Raw genomic sequence first — 18282 nt, forward strand, 5'->3', positions numbered from 1 at the left:
TTCCAAAAGAAAAGTCAACTTCCACGTACCTGAACATTTAGTTCATTTAGCACATTCAATCATAGTTAACGTTACCCGTATACAGTTGAATAGGCATAAAGCCTAATATAATACACTGGCATGAGATTTATTCTAGCGCATAACTCGTATATCCAAAATTATCAACATTCATCAAAAATTCTTTCAAACTTTCGAATGTCGAAACTTAATCAAAATAATTTTTAGAACAAGATTAACAAAATAGTGTCCATTCAGCAATAGCACATATAGCTCTTACAATGCCATATCCTAGATATGGTCTTACATATTCTCACATATCGAGCCGATGCCATGTCCCAGACATGGTCTTACACACTATCTCAAATCAATGCCTTCGTCCCAAACGAGGTCTTACATGAATTCCACTTCACACACTTAGTGCCCACTGACCGATCTCGCACTCATAGTGCTCGGTTAAAGGAATTCGCACACACACAGTGCCTCTAATTATTCACATACATAGTGCTCTTATTCATTCGTTAATACACATTGATATGACTTAACCAAGTCTATAAACATCATGTATGTACACTTTTAAACATATCATCTCATTTAAATTTGAATTTGTATAGTAATGAGCACTTAAACTTTGCTCAAATTACCAGCACGAAGCCTACTAGGCACGAAGGCCCGAATACACGTCACCAGCATGATTACTCTTCGGGACCTAGCCCAGATATAACACCAGCACGAATGCTCTTCGAGGTTTAGCACGGATATATTACTAGCACGAATGCTCTTCGGAACTTAGCCCGGATACATCACTAGCACGAATGCTCCTCGGGACTTAGCCCGGATATATCACTAGCGCACGAATGCTCCTCGGGACTTAGCCCGGATATATCACTAGCACGAATGCTCCTCGGGACTTAGCCCGGATATATCACTAGCACGAATGCTCCTCGGGACTTAGCCCGGATATATCACTAGCACGAATGCTCCTCTGGACTTAGCCCGGATATATCACTCTCAATTCTCATGTACATATACACATATAGCAATACACATTAGTATATCATTTACATTACTTGAATGCAAACACAACATGCTTATCGACCATTCAACTTCCAGTTCCATAGCCACATACAAAAATCACATTTATAGTCATAACACTCTTTCAAAATTGCATCACTTATACCCTTATAATTCAATCCAAATCGAAATTCAAATACGAGTACATGATACGTACCTGATCAACTTAATAATTTAGGCATATCTAAGTCAAGTTATATCGCAAATTCTCATAGTCAGAAGCTTGCTACAGCTCGATCGGGATCAAGATTCATTGCAATACAGCAAACACATTTTAATAGCCAAAAATCATCACACTATCATTTTATCACTTTATGGCATGTATAAATAGACTCACGCGTGCTACATTAGTCCTAGAATCGACTAAACCGTGGCTCTGATACCAATAAAATGTAACACCCCTATCCCGTGACCGTCGCCGGAATAGGTAAGGGGCATTACCGGGCTTGTAACTCATGTCAGAACCGTAAAATTTTGAACTTTTTCTTGAAATAAAGGTCATTCATTTAGATAAGTACTAAGCACGGCCAGGGATAAAATTTAAACTTCTCTAAGTAAACATTCAAAAGATGCCATTTTCGCATGGCTTATATACATTAACCAAAATATTCTTCCGCCACTAGTTTATTTTATACATGCCATAAGATAATCCAAAACATAGCAGTACCAAACAGTGGATAGTGATAGTGTGACTAGTTGCTGACGATCCCCGAGCCTGTAGCTTCGCAATGAGATCTATAAAACAGAGGAAACAGAGTAAACGGAGTAAGCATTACAATGCTTAGTAAGTTTTAAGTAGTGTCAACAGATAACAATCAAATTATAACATAGTTGTTCGTATTTTTATTTCACTCTTCCTTCGGGCATACCGTCCCTTTACCGAATATGCACATCTCATCATATACAATAGGCAGATAAACTTTCACATAAAAGTGAGCTCATGTGACATAGATATATCGTATGATTTCACATAACCTCTCACACTGATCCGATGTCACATAATCATAGGAATAGTCTCATAGATTGCTCTCGTATGCATCACATAACTACCTTATGATTTAGTGCAAATCAAGCTCACATATAAACTTGGAGTACATACCTGTTTAACCTTTCGCATTGAATATATTTATAAGCAATTCTTATTACGAAGTCTTACCCGGACATAATCTCCACACGAAGTTATCGGTTCTTACCTGGACAAAATCCCCACACGTAGTCATCGGGTCTTTAGAGCTCGGATATAGTACGAGCACGAAGCTTACGGACATTAATCAGTGATAATATTCTCGCATAAAGCCTGCAGGGTTTTAACCCGGATATAGTACTGACACAAATGCCCTTCGGGACTTATCACATTTATACACTTTCACATCCATCACGTTGGTCACTCGGCCCTGTCACATATATACACTTTCACATTCATCACATCGGCCATTAGGCCTTATCACATATATACACTTTCACATTCATCACATCGGCCATTAGGCCTTATCACATATATACACTTTCACATTCATCACATCGGTCATTACGCCATACTATCATTTCATATTCGAATACTCATAAACTTACAATATCACGATTTAGAATTCAAGTATGGGTTTAATCAATAGCTTATGAGCAACTAAAACAAGTTTATCAAGGTTCACAACATAATCTCAAATTCAGCACAAGCTGTTTTTCCTGAGCAATAGTCACTAAATTATTTATAACTGGAGCTACAAAACTCCAAATCACTTTCCGTTAATTTTTCCTAAATATAGACTCGTATATCTTCCATCCATAAAATTTCCAGAATTTTAGGTTTGGCCAATCAATACCAGATTTTTCTTAAAGTTTCCCCTGTTTCACTGTTTGACTAATCTGACCACTCTTCACTACGAATCAAATTTCTCATTTTACAGAATTCAAAATGTGTTGTATTTGATTTCATTTGAAACTAGACTCATTAAGGAGTCTAAGCATATAAATTTTATCTTATAACCATTTTTTTAAAATTTATAATGATTTTCTAAAAACAGAACAGGGGATTTCGGAGTCATTCTGACACCGTCTCACACAACTTTAAATATCTCATTATCGGAAATTCCTTTGCTTACACGGTTTCTTTTATAAGAAACTAGACTCATTAAGCTTTAATTTCATGTCTCATTCAGCCTCTAATTCAAGTCCATAAATTTATGGTGATTTTCTAAAGTCACGTTACTGCTGCTGTCCGAAGCAGACTATTTCAAATTACCCTTAAATTCCCAAGCTCAAACACTTAAGAACTTACCATTTGAGCTTAGAACATATCATGGCCACATCTTATCTTATTAAATCAACTCATCATGTCCTATTATAATTGAATTTACTCAACGTTTAAACACTTAAAACTTACCTCGGATGTGGTCGAACAATTTCGGCGGCTATTCGATCACTTTTTCCCTTCCCTTATCCAACTTTGGTCCTCTAAGCTCTTGAGCTTAATTTAACAAATAAATTGATTTAATCATTTGAGCATCAAAAGAGGAACTCAAGGTACTTAGCCCATATATACATACATTAGACATTAAAGTCACATACATATGAAATCATAAATCAATTCAACATATTAGCCCACACTCTCTTTTAGCCGATTGTCTAAGCCAAGATAAAAGCATCAATATGCTTGCCTCTAGCCGAATACATGCAACACCAATCTTCTTCCTATGGCCGAATATGCATATCTATGTTGAGGCCGATTATATGCTTAATACTTCCTACAAGTATAGTTACTTGTATTGCTTATATATCATTTTGTTTCAAGTTCAAAACTCGGCTAATACGCATATATACACTAGTAATCAAATACTAACATTTTGCACTTCACCTTACTACCATTTTACTTCTACTTTCTACCATGGCCGAATGCATCAAGACACCATACCATTCAATTTTGGTCATGGGTTACACAAAGAACTTAATGTCTAACTCAAAAATGCCAAAAAGAAAATCCAAGAGTCATCAATCACCATCACATGTATCATTACAAAGCTTTACACTTAGCATGCAAATGACATCAACACAAATACACCTTAGCCGAAACTTAACTCATCTTCATGCCTCATCACCACAACATCAAACATCAACCAAGAAGACAACACCCATGGCCAAATATCATCTCCATCTCATAGCAAAGATTTAAACCATGGGCTAGGTAGAACTCAAACTAACAACTAAAAACATGCATGAATCTCAAGGACAACATCAAACATACCTTAGTCTAGCAAACCACCATAGCCGATTTTCTCAAGCTCTTCCCCTTCCTTTCTTTCCTCTATTCGGCCAAAGATGTTCAAGAATGAACACTTTTTTTTGTTTTCTTTCTTCAATTCACGGCAAAGGGGGGGGGAAACATGGATGAGACAATTTTTTTCATCATCATTTACCTTTCCATTATTATTTTATTACCCATACTCCTTATTTTATTTTATTGTTTCCTCCCATGATGCACCAACACAACACGTCTATGACATGTTTTGCTCATCACCCTTTGTCCATCCTAATGTCATGGCCGGCCACTACTAGATGGGGGGGGAAATTGACATGCAAGTCCCCCTTTTTCAACATGCACTAATAGGTCCTTATGTTTTGATCTATCACATTTCAAAAATGTCACACATAAGTCCTATTGACTAAATTCACATGAAATTTACTAAATCGAAGCTTAAAATTTTCACACATTTATTTTAGACAATAAATATCATATTCAAATAATTTGGTGACTCGGTTTAGCGGTCCCGAAACCGCTTTCCGACTAGGGTCAAATTAGGGGTGTCACATTTCCTTAAAGGAGGCTTTCAAGTTTTAGATCCATCCCCCATCTCTTGATTCTCACTATCACCATTCTCCACCTCTTTTTTATTCTTAACTCTTTTTGTGGCTCTTTCCAAGTCCACCAGAAGTGGTAAACCAGGCCGCCTAAGGCTTTCTAAAGGGTAAAGGTTGATCTCCTTCAAAACCTAATAGCTTCTTGTATTTTTTAACCAGTGATGATAGCTTGTTTTAAATACATATTTTTTTAACCCTTGCTACTATAATTTAAAATATTTTTCTTTTTTTTTAAATAATTATATGAACTATTAGAAAATATAAAAACCCTTACAATAATTTTTGTTGTTTGTTAAAAGAAAAGGATTTTATAAACTTTTTATAATCACTAAACTACACTATTAATCACTAAATTATAACTTTATCGTTAAACTATTCAAAAAGTTTCATTTAAATTACTAAACTATTCAAAAGTTTTTATTTAAGCCAATGTGTTGTTAATATTTTTTAAGTGTTTTGAACCAATATCTATCGATGAATAGAAAAACATATCTTAGTTCCACATTGATCTGATGGTCAATTTCTGAGATAAAAAAATATTTAAATTTTAATTTGTAAATTTATGACATCTAAAATTATTTCATGAAAAAAATTACAAAAGATAATAAATAAACAAATAAATAAAAGCTTTCAATTGATACAAGTCATAACATCTCTTTTGACATCGCGATAACTTAAACAAAAACTTTTGAATAGTTTAATTACCAAATTATAAATTTTTTTAGTTAAATAATCAAATTAAAAATTTACCCATAATTTAGTAACTAACGGTGCAATTTACCCTTTTATAATTGAATTATATCTGATTTATCTGATTTAAATATAACACGAAATCAATCAAATAAAGATTCCAAAATGCTTTATTATTAAAGCATGCAAAATCAGAGCGTATTGCTTTCATATTGGATTAAAAGAACACTTGTTAGCTCAAAATGAAAGTTGACAGAAAATTGCCATAAATATCCTTACAATGAAAGACATACAAGTTATATATAATACAATAATAATTGCTGGGTGGGATGCTACACTCCATTACCACAACTTTCTTCCGTGGCTCCACTTATCTAGACAATACGATAATATTTTTAGATATTAATCACAAATATATATATATTTTTTGGTTAAATATAAGTTTACCTTTAATCTGTGACCGGGTGTTCAGAGGAGCTATTGCCTGCAGCAGGACCCTGCTTCCTCTCGGCTTGAAGTGATCGACACAATGATTCAAGCTTATCTTTCTGATTCTTTGTCTTCTGTAATTGTTTCTTCATTTGCTCCCGCTACTCAGATCCAAAGAATAAGTTCTCAGGACCCACTTCTTCAAATACATGATAAGTTCCAAAGACTGAAAGCTTTAAAATTCATATATGTCAATCATACCTCTTCCACTAGTTCTATAAGTGTAACATCTGATTTCTCACATTTGCTCTTCATGAATGCATTTTCTTTCTCCAGTTCCTTTATCGATTTTGCCATCTACTTTTACATACAAAAAACGGAAATAGTCATTAACTTCTACATAATTCATAATAAAACCCAATTCTTTACTTCTTTTTTCTAAGTACCCGTTTTCCAGCACTCGGGTCCAATGCATATTTGGACATGAGTAAGGAGATATGATCCTCCACGAACCCTCCAAACATAAGAAAATCTTCAAAAATATTGAAGATACCCATATCATACACCCTGCCCATGTCTGACAGGCCCAAGTGACCAGCTATCATTAAATGGAGCAACAGGAAAATTTGAAATGTAGCGCATTGAGGGAAATGACTCTCAAAGATTAAGGCACGTGTACCTTCTCAATCTCTTGCTTAAATGTTTCAAAGACCTCGTTGCTCTTAAACAATGCATCCTGCAAATCACAAAGATAATGAGATAGGTACGATTATCCTTCAAGCAACACTGGAAATACTAATCTGGCTTCGGTATTGCGGCCTCTAGACAGTTAATATGCAGAGAATGTCTGATAAATGCATTCAATGGTGAGGTTGAAGCACTTCCAAAGCAAAACACCTCAAACATAAAGACGGTTGGTTTATCCCTTAGTCACTCGAGAAAGGTATCAAAAAAGCATTCCCCAACTGTTCTGTAGATAATAGCACTTCAAACGTCCACAACTTTTTCCATCATCAATGGCGCTTAGATTGTAGCCTTCTACTAAATTATTATGCCATAATTTTGGCATTACATAGGCGAGAATGAAAGGTTCCAAACTATCAAAATACATGAAAATGCTTAGAAAAATATAAGAGATCCGTGTCGGACATATACTTATATCCAACACTTAGTTACATCCGAGTACAAGAACATAGTCAATTACCGTAAAAAAGTAGGAGAATAAGTCCTCTGAACTGATGGATTATCCATCAAGCCATCCAATACAAAGGACTCAAGCACTCGGAACAGAATATTATATTCATCAACCTAAAAGAGAACAAATGCCAACAAAACCAATACAATAAATGACACAGGAAGAGTCGAACCTGAAACTGTTGGAATTTTTCTCCATCAGCCGTCAATTGCAAGCGTAAATTCTTTTCAGTAGCCAATAACTGCAACACTTGTTCTGAGTATACTTTCATCTGCGCTTGTTCCTCGACCAATTTCTCTTCATGTTGTTTAATTTTCAGATTGGCAAGTTGCAGTTCTAGTGTTTTCTGCTTAAGCTGTATCAAAAATCCAAAACAGCGAAAGTAAGTTCAGTCCTCGACAATGGGAACCAATTATTATTTCGAGAGAGAATTCCTTAGATATACCAGGAAATCTGAATCTATACCTTCTGTGCATATTGCTGTTCAGCGAGGGCACATTGATCAGCAAACTCCTTCAACTTATTTCTTAACCTATACATGAAGAATTCCAAAATTTCAATTAATTATGAAGAACAAGCACTAAAACAATATAGGTGAGGATGATGCTTTAAATTCTATGAAATTTTACTCAAAATATCCAACATATCGGGAACTACTAATGTAAGAAAGATCAAAAGCCCAAATTAAAGATTCTAACTTGGAAATTTTCAAAAATTCGGAATGCAGGATAGATGCAACATGGTCATTCAAATAACTTTCAGAGTTTGCTTTGTAGAGTGGATAGAAAATTGGAGAACAAAAGTGAAAAGATGGAAAATACTTTTTTTTTTTTCAACAGTGTGCTTTGAAGGAAACTATGTTGCTTCAACTCTTCATTTTTCTTAAAGCACCCATGTCCGATGCATATCAGAACATGGATATGAAAATAATGTCTTACAATGGTCCTCCAAATGCATGAAAAGAAAAATAAAAGACAAGGGAATATAACCAAGTTCAAATCACTCCCAAGTTCGAGTAAATATACGTAGGAAATATGGAAAAGTTGAGAGAAAAAAAAAAGTTCTCCTCCATACATGGCTTGGTAAAGAAAAACAAAATTTATATTTAACCTTTGTAAGGTGAGATGAAAAGGTTAAATATCGACAATCCTGTAATGTGCAACATGATTTGCATCTCTTCATTTTCTCTTTTCTTGTCAATTTAGAGTGATTTGTTTCTGTGAACAAGCATGGAGAAAATCATCTTTCCTATTGCTCTCATCTCACTTTTCTCTCCTATCAAACACACCTAACATTTAGTTTTCTTTCTGCTATTCCACCCTCCTCTATCCATCCTTCCAATTTTCCACCCTACCAAAAACACAAGCACATCCTTGGTGTATTTAGATGTTACCAATCACGAAGAAAAAATGCTATGTTACTTAGACTCATGTACGTACAAGTGTTGGATACGTGTACGTGTCCAACACAAGTATGTTCAATTTTTCTAAGCATTTCATGTGTTATTTGGAGAGTCTTCGGAGAGTCATATCTCCATTCCCATGTCAAAAAAAGGTGTCAAACACCAGTACCTAAAAAAAACTCAAAGAGTCTGAGCAACATAGGAAAAACATATAAGATGTAGACAAGCATTTCCAGGCTCTTACATCTCATTCTCCTTCAGTTGAGATAAACATTCATCCTTCTGCTCTTCCAGCTTATTGCTCACGTCCTAAAAAAAATCAAAAACAAAACCCTTAAGAAATTACTCATAAAATATGTTAAAATGGGGAAAAAGAACTAAAGTTAGACTACTAAAATAAGGTTTCTCAGGATGTTATACAGATGTTGAGGAAATATTTACATTTCCTTTCATGCTAAAACTGAAGAGTCAGGAAGAAAACACAGATACACGTACAAGCACACAAAATCACAGAAAGAGAGACTTGAAAGAGCTGAAATATCATAATTCTATAGTGATATGCTAAAATGGAATCATTGTGAAGTATTCATCCAACAATAGATGAAGTTCCAACTCTTGCTTCAACTAATAGATGACTTTTCAAATTTCCATTTCTCTAGCTTTTGGCATATCAACTCCATTGATCTATGCTACATGTATGTGGTATGCGCCTTGGCATAGGATCTAGTCACAGGTCTAAACGAGAAAGAATTCTTGCTTCGACCTATGGTTATTCAAAAGGCAGATTCGTCCTTGACAGAACCCCCTCTCAAAATAATGTTTCTTTTTTATAGAATAATTGCTTGCCTCTTTATTTCATATTGGCAGTCTTTTATAGGAGGTTAATGACAAAGGAAAGAGTATTAATTGACATAAAATAGAATTCCTAACTTAGAGTTTACGAAGGAAACAAAAATCTAATATAATAGAGAAAATAAGTAAAACTAAAACTCTTAATAAAACCTGATATAATAAATAAATAAAACTAAAATTCCTATTGCAATAAAAGTGTCCATATCATTACTCCCCTCCTCGGAGTTGAGCTTATCCTCAAGCTCAAATTCAGAATGAACTTCAGAACTTATCCAAAATCATCTATCTCATCATCATCTTGCTTGCCTTCAACATCTGGTACTTCTATCCAAAATAACCTTTTACATTTGTGTTCCATGGAATAAGACTCGTCACAGTTATAACACATCCCTTTAGCCCTTCTTTCCGCCATTTCTGTCTGTGTCAATCTCTTAATAAATGGTGCAGAAGAACTTATTTTGTCGTTGTTCCCTATTGGTTCTGTTGTTTGTCCCCCTCCCTTTGCAATGCTCTTAGTTGTTGGAATGATTGAATTGCTGCCAATGTTTTGGGAAGTTGGCCAATTCAGGATGGCTCGAGATGACAATTTGGAAGAGACATTTTGTTTACATTCCAATGTTCGAGCCATATTCATTGCAACTCCAAGGTTTTCCGGTTGTTTCATCTCAATATCAATTCTAAGTTCCTCTATCAACCCGGCAGTAAAGAGGTTTACTTGTTGTCAAGGTTTAAGATCAGTAGTCCCAGCCAATATTGATTGAAATTGGCGTTGATATTCCTCTACAGTCCCAGGTTGTTTCAAGTTGGCAAGTTCTCCCAAGGGGTTATTACTCATAGGTGGTCCAAACCTTACATGACAACACTCTTTGAAACGCCCCCAATCAAGATTTGCCTCCTCTTCTTCCATTTGATCAAACCACAATTGTGCCTCTCCTAAAAAATGGAATGATGCTAAGCTTACTTTGTCTTCTTCGTTAGTTCGTTGATTGCCAAAAAATATTTTGCATATTTTCAACCACCCTAAAGGATTTCCAACACCATCATAAGTGGGAAATTCCATCTTAGAGTATCGTGGCACCATGCACCCACCGTGTTGCAAGTCTAAATTCCTTGTCCTACCTCCGCTACTACCCTGTTCTTCATTATTCTTCTCTGAATCTCCTTTTGTTATCTTTTGGACCGAAAGAGATAATATTGCCACCTGCTCCTCTAATGCTTGTTGCCTTGTAGCCATTTGTTCCATGAAAGCCTCCAGCTTGGCTGTCAAAGTCTTTTCGTCACCCATGACAGCTGGCTCAGATACCAAGTTGGTATGCGCCTTGGCGTAGGATCTAGTGTCACGGACTTGGAGTTTTCCCACACATCCGTGCGGCCTTAGGCAGTTTCTTGGCTTAAAAACGCCTAAGTCAGCCTAACTTCCACCGATAATGGATTCAACCGTAAAAACGCCTAAGTCAGCTCAACTCGCAACAATAGAGGATTCAACAGAATTCCCTTAAAGTTTTCACAAAGAACAGCGGAAGAACGAATTAAGAACGATCTTTGAAAGATGAACAAAAGCAAGAACGCTTGAAAGAAAAGTTTGAGTAAATGCTCTCAATTCTTATTCACAAAGAATAATGAAACAATTCAGGAGCGAGTACAAATGAGGGGGAGGCTCTCTATTTATAGTTGAGCTCCCCCAAAACCGATGGCTACAATTAAAAGCTGTATTCAATTAGGACTCTAACTTTACAGAATTAGAAGCTGTGTACAATTAGAACTTCTAAGACTACTTAGTCCTATCTTCATTATCGGGCCCATCAGGCTTCAATGTGACAGGCCTGTCCAACAGCTCTTTGAATCGGGCCAGTTCTCGTAGGCCAAATGATCCCCATCTGAGCAACAGACCTCTATTGGATGCATTTGGTGCGCTTGTCACGGGCTTTGAACTGCGGTCCGTGACATTCTCCCCCACCCATTCTCGCAACGCCCTCGTTGCGACTTCTGAATGGCACTGACTTGATTCGCCTCGGTCTCGTCTCGTCGCCTTAGCCTTTCCCTTTCTTTGGGATTCTTGCCTCGGCTTCTGTCGCTTCTTAACTCGAGCCGTCCTGCTCGTCGCATTTACTCTGGTCAACTGTCCCACATGCATCGCTTCTTTTCCTTTAAAGTCTGATGCACCACCTACCTTTCCCATAGGTGGAAGCCTTGTCGATGACTCGGCTAACTCTGATACTTCACTCAACTTGAGCCTCATTGGTCCCAGCTTCACTGTTTTCATCGCAACTTTATCCGCTAAGTTAGATGACAAACTCACCTCTTCCTTGGGTGGAAGCCCCTTTGACAACTCACCAAGCTCAGACGTTGCGTTTCTTTCGACTCCGGCTTGCTTTGGACAGTTCCGCAACTCATGCGGACCACGGCACAAGAAGCACTTAACTTGCTTCTTTTTGCTCCTCTTTGCCCTCTTGGCTTCGGCTTTTCCCTTGCTCAAACCAAGCTTCTTGGGCTCATTGTCTGCTCCATCGTTCCCCTCGATGACAGACTTCTTCGGACACTTCCGCAACCTATGCGGACCATGACACAAGAAGCACTCCACTGGCTTCTTCTCGCTTTCGGCCTCCTTGGCTTCGACACCCCTTACGCTCGAACCAAGTACCAAGGCCTTACCCACCGGCTTCTCCTTAAGCACGGATTTCTTCAGACATTTCTTCAACATGTGTGGACCGTCGCAGAGAAAGCATTTTAGCTTGTCTCTTTTCCTCTTGGGTTTCTTCTTCCCAACTCGTGGTTTCCCATTACCACCATTGTCGCCGTTTTCATTGCCATTAACTCTATCTTCCTTGTGATCCATTTCACATACGCCCCTTCCATCGGACTTGGAAGACCCAAGCTTGTCTTTCCCTAGACCAAGCTTCACCACGGACTCAACTACCGTCATGGCTTCCGACAGTTTTTGGACACCTCTTTGTTCCACCTCCTGTCTGACCCACGGCTTCAATCCCTTTTGAAAAGCAAGCAATGCTTCTTCATCGGTCACATCTGAAATTTGGAGCATGAGTTCCTTGAACTCTTGAACATACTCCCTCACTGTGCCCCGTTGCATTATCTCTTGCAACTTTGCCCGAGCTTCTTCCTCGGCAAATTCTGGGTAAAACTGTCCCTTCAACTCGCATTGGAACTCTTGCCACGTCCCAATCTCACCTTGCCTTTTATCTGTGGTCCTACCTCGCCACCATAAAAGCGCAATGCCAGTAAGAAACATTGAAGCAGTGTTTACCTTAACCGCATCCTCCATGATACCTTTGGCACGGAAGTAGTTTTCCATCCTCCACAAGAAATTGTCCACATCACATGCAGACCTTGTCCCCACAAACTCTTTCGGCTTTGGGACATCCTCATTACTGAGTGCTGCATTTGCCACTCCTTTCCCCACGGCTGCTTGACACAAGGACAGCTCTCCCTCGAGCTCCTCTATTCTTGTGCTCAAAGCCTTCGTCGTGGCCATTGTTTCCTCCTTCAAAGCCATCATCATGGCCTCGAGAGCATCATTCCTTTCCGACAGCTTATCCCTGTGTGAATTAAACAACTCGTTTACCTTGTCCATGGTGGAATCAAGAGACATCTTTACATAGTCTCTGGACTGCTCCTCCCAGTTTGTTATGCGATCCTCGACCCCATCGAGTGCCTCCTTTACATCCGCCATGGATCCCTCAAGTTTACCCACACGTTCCTCTACTGCCGATATTGTCTCCCTCAAAGACTTCCTCGCCCACCTTTGTTCAAACTCTTCTTTCGACATCCCAACGGTGCCTTTGAACCAACAACTCGAATATTACTTGGTTCAAACCTTGGCTCGGATACCACTTGTCACGGACTTGGAGTTTTCCCACACATCCGTGCGGCCTTAGGCAGTTTCTTGGCTTAAAAACGCCTAAGTCAGCCTAACTTCCACCGATAATGGATTCAACCGTAAAAACGCCTAAGTCAGCTCAACTCGCAACAATAAAGGATTCAACAGAATTCCCTTAAAGTTTTCACGAAGAACAGCGGAAGAACGAATTAAGAACGATCTTTAAAAGATGAACAAAAGCAAGAACGCTTGAGAGAAAAGTTTGAGTAAATGCTCTCAATTCTTATTCACAAAGAATAATGAAACAATTCAGGAGTGAGTACAAATGAGGGGGAGGCTCTCTATTTATAGTTGAGCTCCCCCAAAACCGATGGCTACAATTAAAAGCTGTATTCAATTAGGACTCTAACTTTACAGAATTAGAAGCTGTGTACAATTAGAACTTCTAAGACTACTTAGTCCTATCTTCATTATCGGGCCCATCAGGCTTCAATGTGACAGGCCTGTCCAACAGCTCTTTGAATCGGGCCAGTTCTCGTAGGCCACCTGCTCCTCTAATGCTTGTTGCCTTGTAGCCATTTGTTCCATGAAAGCCTCCAGCTTGGCTGTCAAAGTCTTTTCGTCACCCATGACAGCTGGCTCAGATACCAAGTTGGTATGCGCCTTGGCGTAGGATCTAGTCATAGGTCTAGACGAAAAAGAATTCTTGCTTCAACCTATGGTTACTCAAAAGGCAGATTCGTCCTTGACTGAACCCCTTCTCAAAATAACATTTCTATTTTATAGAATAGTTGCTTGCCTCTTTATTTCATATTGGCAACCTTTTATACACTGTTAATAACAAAGGAAAGAGTCCTAATTGACATAAAACATAATTCCTAACTTAGAGTTTATGAAGGAAACAAAAACCTAATATAATAGATAAAATAAGTAAAACTAAAACTCTTAATAAAACCTGATATAATAAATAAATAAAACTAAAATTCCTATTGCAATAAAAGCGTCCATATCAGTATGTTATTTATTTAAGCCCATGTTTCAGGATCAATCATACTTAGTGAAAGAGTTGTATCATAAATCTCCTCATAGTTATATGCTATCTAAAATGTTGGACGATAAAATCAAGGATGAGCTCTTATATAAGTCCGCCTACATCAAAATATGGTCATTAAACCTTGATTGCATCCTGGAACCTGGCTGATAAATCTAATCTTAAGTTCTGTCCTTCGGTCGACACCCGTTTGCATTCGTCCTGCAAAATCACAAACAAATCATCAGTGTTTTCATAAAAAGAAAGTCAAACAAATAGCTTGGAAGTTACAAAGCAGAAATTTGTCATGGAAGTTGAAGATTTTAAAACAGAAATGGTGATCAATGATCTCTTTAATATATCAAAATGTAGAATAGACATTATGAACAGTAAAATAAAGGAAACGCGCTTTTCCCATTCTGCAAAATTGTTATACAAATACTATATAAAGTTTTATCACTGCAAGTACTACTATAAAATTTGTATGAACAACTTTACCAAGAAAGAGTAGTTGAGAATTTTAATTTAGTTCATTTTATATCTGGTCATGTGAAATTGAAAAAAAAGAATCACAACCCATGATTGTGCAAGGCTACATCTTAATTATTCTTTAAGTACTGATATCCAATGCACATGGGCATAGGTAGGAGGATATGATCCTCCAAGGACCTTCCAAAGATGGAAAAACTTGAAAAAGAATCGAACACACCCATGTAGAACATGTACTCATATCCAAAACTAAGTGTTGGTTGTCAACAATGGCCTTTACAAAACTAAATACACTTCGTTTAGCCTAGCATGAGGGTTCCTACGTTTCTATATTTTAGCAGATTACTCTCACCCCCTCTCGAAAATTTATCTACATGGTATCTTTGATGGCCTTTTCAAAATTAAGTACACTTTCGTTTAACCTAGCATGAGGGTTCCTACGTTTCTGCATTTTAGCTGCTTACTCTACCACCCTCTCTCTGAAATTTAGCAACATGGTATCTTTGATGGCAGGGTAAATGACCCAAACCAGAAAAGGGGAAGGATAAGAAAAGGGGACAAATTTGAAGGCTAATCTGCAACATGTAACATTATCCAAAGCCCAAAAATACTAGGAACAAAGTGCATCAAGAACAAATACGAAATGTCAAATGTCATTAATCAAAAATTGATAAAAAATCCAAAGAAAAGCATACCATGAACATTTTGTTTTGACGTTGTAACTCCCTACAAAGTGATTCAAGTTTATCTCGAACAGCAATAGCTACAGACAAAGGCAAAGCAAAAGGGAAGAAACAAAAATTAATCTGCCATGAAGCTAAAGATAACATTCACCTATAGCTTCAAAGTTCAGCTGGTCAAAGTTTTCAAGGAAAAGCTACATTGCTAGGACTATGGTTTGAGTGTCGGAAATGGATATGTTCCATTTTTTTCAAGATTTTCATGTATTTAGAGGATCCTTGGAGGATCATATTCCCATACCCATGTGGCCATGTCCTAGTATGGGCTGGACACGAACTTCAAACATAGGTACTTCAAGAAAAACAAAGTGTTGAAACAACCTAGAGGAAAAGAACAAACAAGGAGAGAGAAGTCAAAGACTTTTCTCTTCAATACCACAAAAGAAAAGAAGAACCTCTGTAACACTTAACTGCAAAACAACTCATACAATAATAACTCTTTCCAAGAGACAACGTTAGGTTAAAATTTATTTGTTTAAGTCAGCACTATAGTAAGCTAGATGGTTATAATCTTTTGAGAGAAATCATAACAGTTATCACCAACCTCATTCCATGGCAAACCGAAGTGACCAAATGAACCAACTGATTTTCAATTTCTTCATTGGATATATGAATCTTAACTTATTCAATCTTCAAGTTTCTGACACCTAACATGCAGAAACTGCATGTGTCTGGCCTGTAGCCTACATCACTCCAACTCTTCATTTTGGTTGAAGTAACTATATCTAAAACTCATGTCCACATGGATATGGAGATATGACCTCCAAGGATCCTCATACAAATGGAAAAATCTGACCATACCTGTGTTGGACACATATCCATATCCAAGACTCATAAGGCTATAGCACTAGGCAGAAACTAGTATCCGATCTAAAAGTGTTAGGTAAAACTTGAAAGAGTCTTAGGCAATTAGGCGAATGTGTTCATAGCAATAAATGACAAAGACTTTTTGGACATCATAAATGTTATTTCAACTTACCTGCATCTCTTTCTGCAAGAATTTGTTGATATTTCAAAGAGAATTCAAGGAATTCCTTTTCAGATTTGAATGTACGTTTTGCATTCTTGCATTTTGTTCCGGTGGTTTCCTGAGGAATAAACAGCACAATTAAGACTAGTGAAAATAACCTCTGAATAAACCAAACATAACTCAGTGAACAGACTATCACATTCTTGAAACCAAAGCAACTTAGTATAGTTATAAACTATCAATGTTGCAACTCAGGAGCTTATCCAACATAAAAAAGCAATTAAAAAAGAATGGAGATATCTAGAAACACTTTGTGAAATAGACTACCATAGTGAAACATTCAAATTCCTAAAACCCATTATCTTATTGTAATCCTTATGAACTGCTATAAGGATTATAATCCAGACAAGACATACTAACTAATCAGGCATTATTCTCAGTATAGCAAGGAGACAAAATATGCTTTCCACATAAATAAGCAATAAATACCATTACTCAAGTCAATGCGCATACCAAACTATACAAAAGCATAAGAATTTGCAAGAACTTAGTAATGCACTATGATATACTAACTGGTTTTTTATCTTTCAGCGTATTGACACTTTCTGATGAAGATGTTTCTTTCAAAGGAGTCAAAGTTGCTTCTGATACACCTTCAACTGCTGCAAAAATCAACCGATGAGCACTGAAAGAGGGGGGGGAGAATCTACCTAAGTTTCATTTATGGAAAGACAAAATTTCATAAACAAATTGAAATTTCAGAAAATTTACATCTTTCTATACTTTGATACTCCCCTTCAAGAGCAACTTTCACCTCAGTGCATTCTAATTTACCATCTACAGAGCCCAAAGAACCATTAAAACTGTCCCCTTCAGACAATGGAACTGGAAATGTTATTTGCTTTTGGCCCTTGCCTGCTCCAAACTCGGTGGAAACTAAATCCTCTTCTTTATAATCAGATTGCAAAGGCTTTTCTTGTTCCAAAATTGGAGTTTTTGGAGGCAATGAATCTGGAGGACTCTCAACAAAGCCATCTGGTAATGAATCCACCTCAGGAAGATGATTTGCTTCTGGGTTTTCCATTTTCTACCCAAAAAAATGAAAAGTCACTTGATAAGCAAAAATAAAGAAAACTCAGATCATAATGAATCTGGGTTTTCATTATAAAAAGCTGAAAGCTCCATCTTTATTTTATTTGCCGATGATTTTTAAGATTTGAACTTTTAAAACACCAATGAAACAACAAATAAATAAAATACAGTAACAAGGAAGGGATGAAATAAAAGGGAGAATACCAAAGATGAAGAAGATGCTAAAACCCTTCTAAAGCGTTGCCGTTTTAATGAAATTTGCCTTTCTTCGTTCTCTGTTCCTTTTATCTCTCTTTTTCTTTTTTTCGTGTCTTAACTCTTAAAAGTGGATTGTAAGAAGCTGCAAAAATTATCTGATTTTATTCACTTTCAATTTAAGTAATAATTAAATATATTTATTATGATATTCTATTTATAAATTAAAAAATCGTAACTATTTGATTTTAATTAGTATTAATATTTTTATAAGGTGAAATTATATTTTTGTTTTTAAATTAGAAAAAGAATGAAACGTTAAAAAAATATGTATTTCTCAAGTTCAAAATTTTAACTCTAACTAAGATTTGATTTTAGTTCATTCAATCTTTCAAAAAAATATTCAAAATAGTAAATTTTCTCAAATAACTAACCAAGCT

The 18282-nt window shown here is 36.7% G+C and overlaps 2 protein-coding genes across 8 annotated transcripts; both read right to left on the reverse strand.

Moving 5' to 3' along the window:
* Positions 1–5758: 5758 nt before the first annotated feature.
* Positions 5759–17991, reverse strand: LOC107899448 (alpha-taxilin). 7 transcript variants are annotated; one of them, XM_016825172.2, is made up of 13 exons: positions 17852–17991; positions 17327–17642; positions 17129–17214; positions 16565–16673; positions 15541–15608; positions 14501–14578; positions 8884–8948; positions 7703–7769; positions 7410–7592; positions 6722–6778; positions 6304–6399; positions 6061–6203; positions 5759–5987 (listed from the first exon to the last, which is right to left on the reverse strand). In XM_016825172.2, exons 2-12 carry the CDS (start codon positions 17637–17639, stop codon positions 6063–6065), a joined length of 1263 nt encoding a protein of 420 aa, XP_016680661.2. In that variant the 5' UTR covers positions 17640–17642; positions 17852–17991; the 3' UTR covers positions 5759–5987; positions 6061–6062. The 7 variants fall into 7 exon arrangements, 5 of the variants coding, with proteins under 5 accessions (XP_016680661.2, XP_016680659.2, XP_016680660.2 ...); XM_016825170.2 differs by having other exon boundaries at positions 17129–17217; XM_016825171.2 differs by having other exon boundaries at positions 17129–17217; positions 17327–17870.
* LOC107899449 (uncharacterized) lies at positions 8957–14320 on the reverse strand. Its single transcript, XM_041092094.1, has 2 exons — positions 13990–14320; positions 8957–10809 (listed from the first exon to the last, which is right to left on the reverse strand). The coding sequence occupies exons 1-2, from the start codon at positions 14008–14010 to the stop codon at positions 10213–10215; spliced, it is 618 nt and encodes a 205-aa protein (XP_040948028.1). The 5' UTR covers positions 14011–14320; the 3' UTR covers positions 8957–10212.
* Positions 17992–18282: the final 291 nt, after the last annotated feature.

This window comes from Gossypium hirsutum, chromosome D04 (assembly GCF_007990345.1).
Source record: "Gossypium hirsutum isolate 1008001.06 chromosome D04, Gossypium_hirsutum_v2.1, whole genome shotgun sequence".
Lineage (NCBI taxonomy): Eukaryota > Viridiplantae > Streptophyta > Magnoliopsida > Malvales > Malvaceae > Gossypium > Gossypium hirsutum.

What these genes read in the sequence shown, in the direction of transcription:
- LOC107899449 (XM_041092094.1), bottom strand. Translation starts at nt 14,010, where the DNA reads ATGACTAGATCCTACGCCAAG. An exon ending in TGACTAGATCCTACGCCAAG is followed by an intron (nt 10,810 to 13,989) that starts GCGCATACCAAC and finishes TCCTACGCCAAG; the next exon opens with GCGCATACCAACTTGGTATC.
- LOC107899448 (XM_016825170.2), bottom strand. Translation starts at nt 17,639, where the DNA reads ATGGAAAACCCAGAAGCAAATCATCTTCCTGAGGTGGATTCATTACCA. An exon ending in GGTTCCAGGATGCAATCAAG is followed by an intron (nt 8,949 to 14,500) that starts GTTTAATGACCA and finishes GATTTTTTTTAG; the next exon opens with GACGTGAGCAATAAGCTGGA. An exon ending in TTATAGAACTAGTGGAAGAG is followed by an intron (nt 6,204 to 6,303) that starts GTATGATTGACA and finishes GGATCTGAGTAG; the next exon opens with CGGGAGCAAATGAAGAAACA.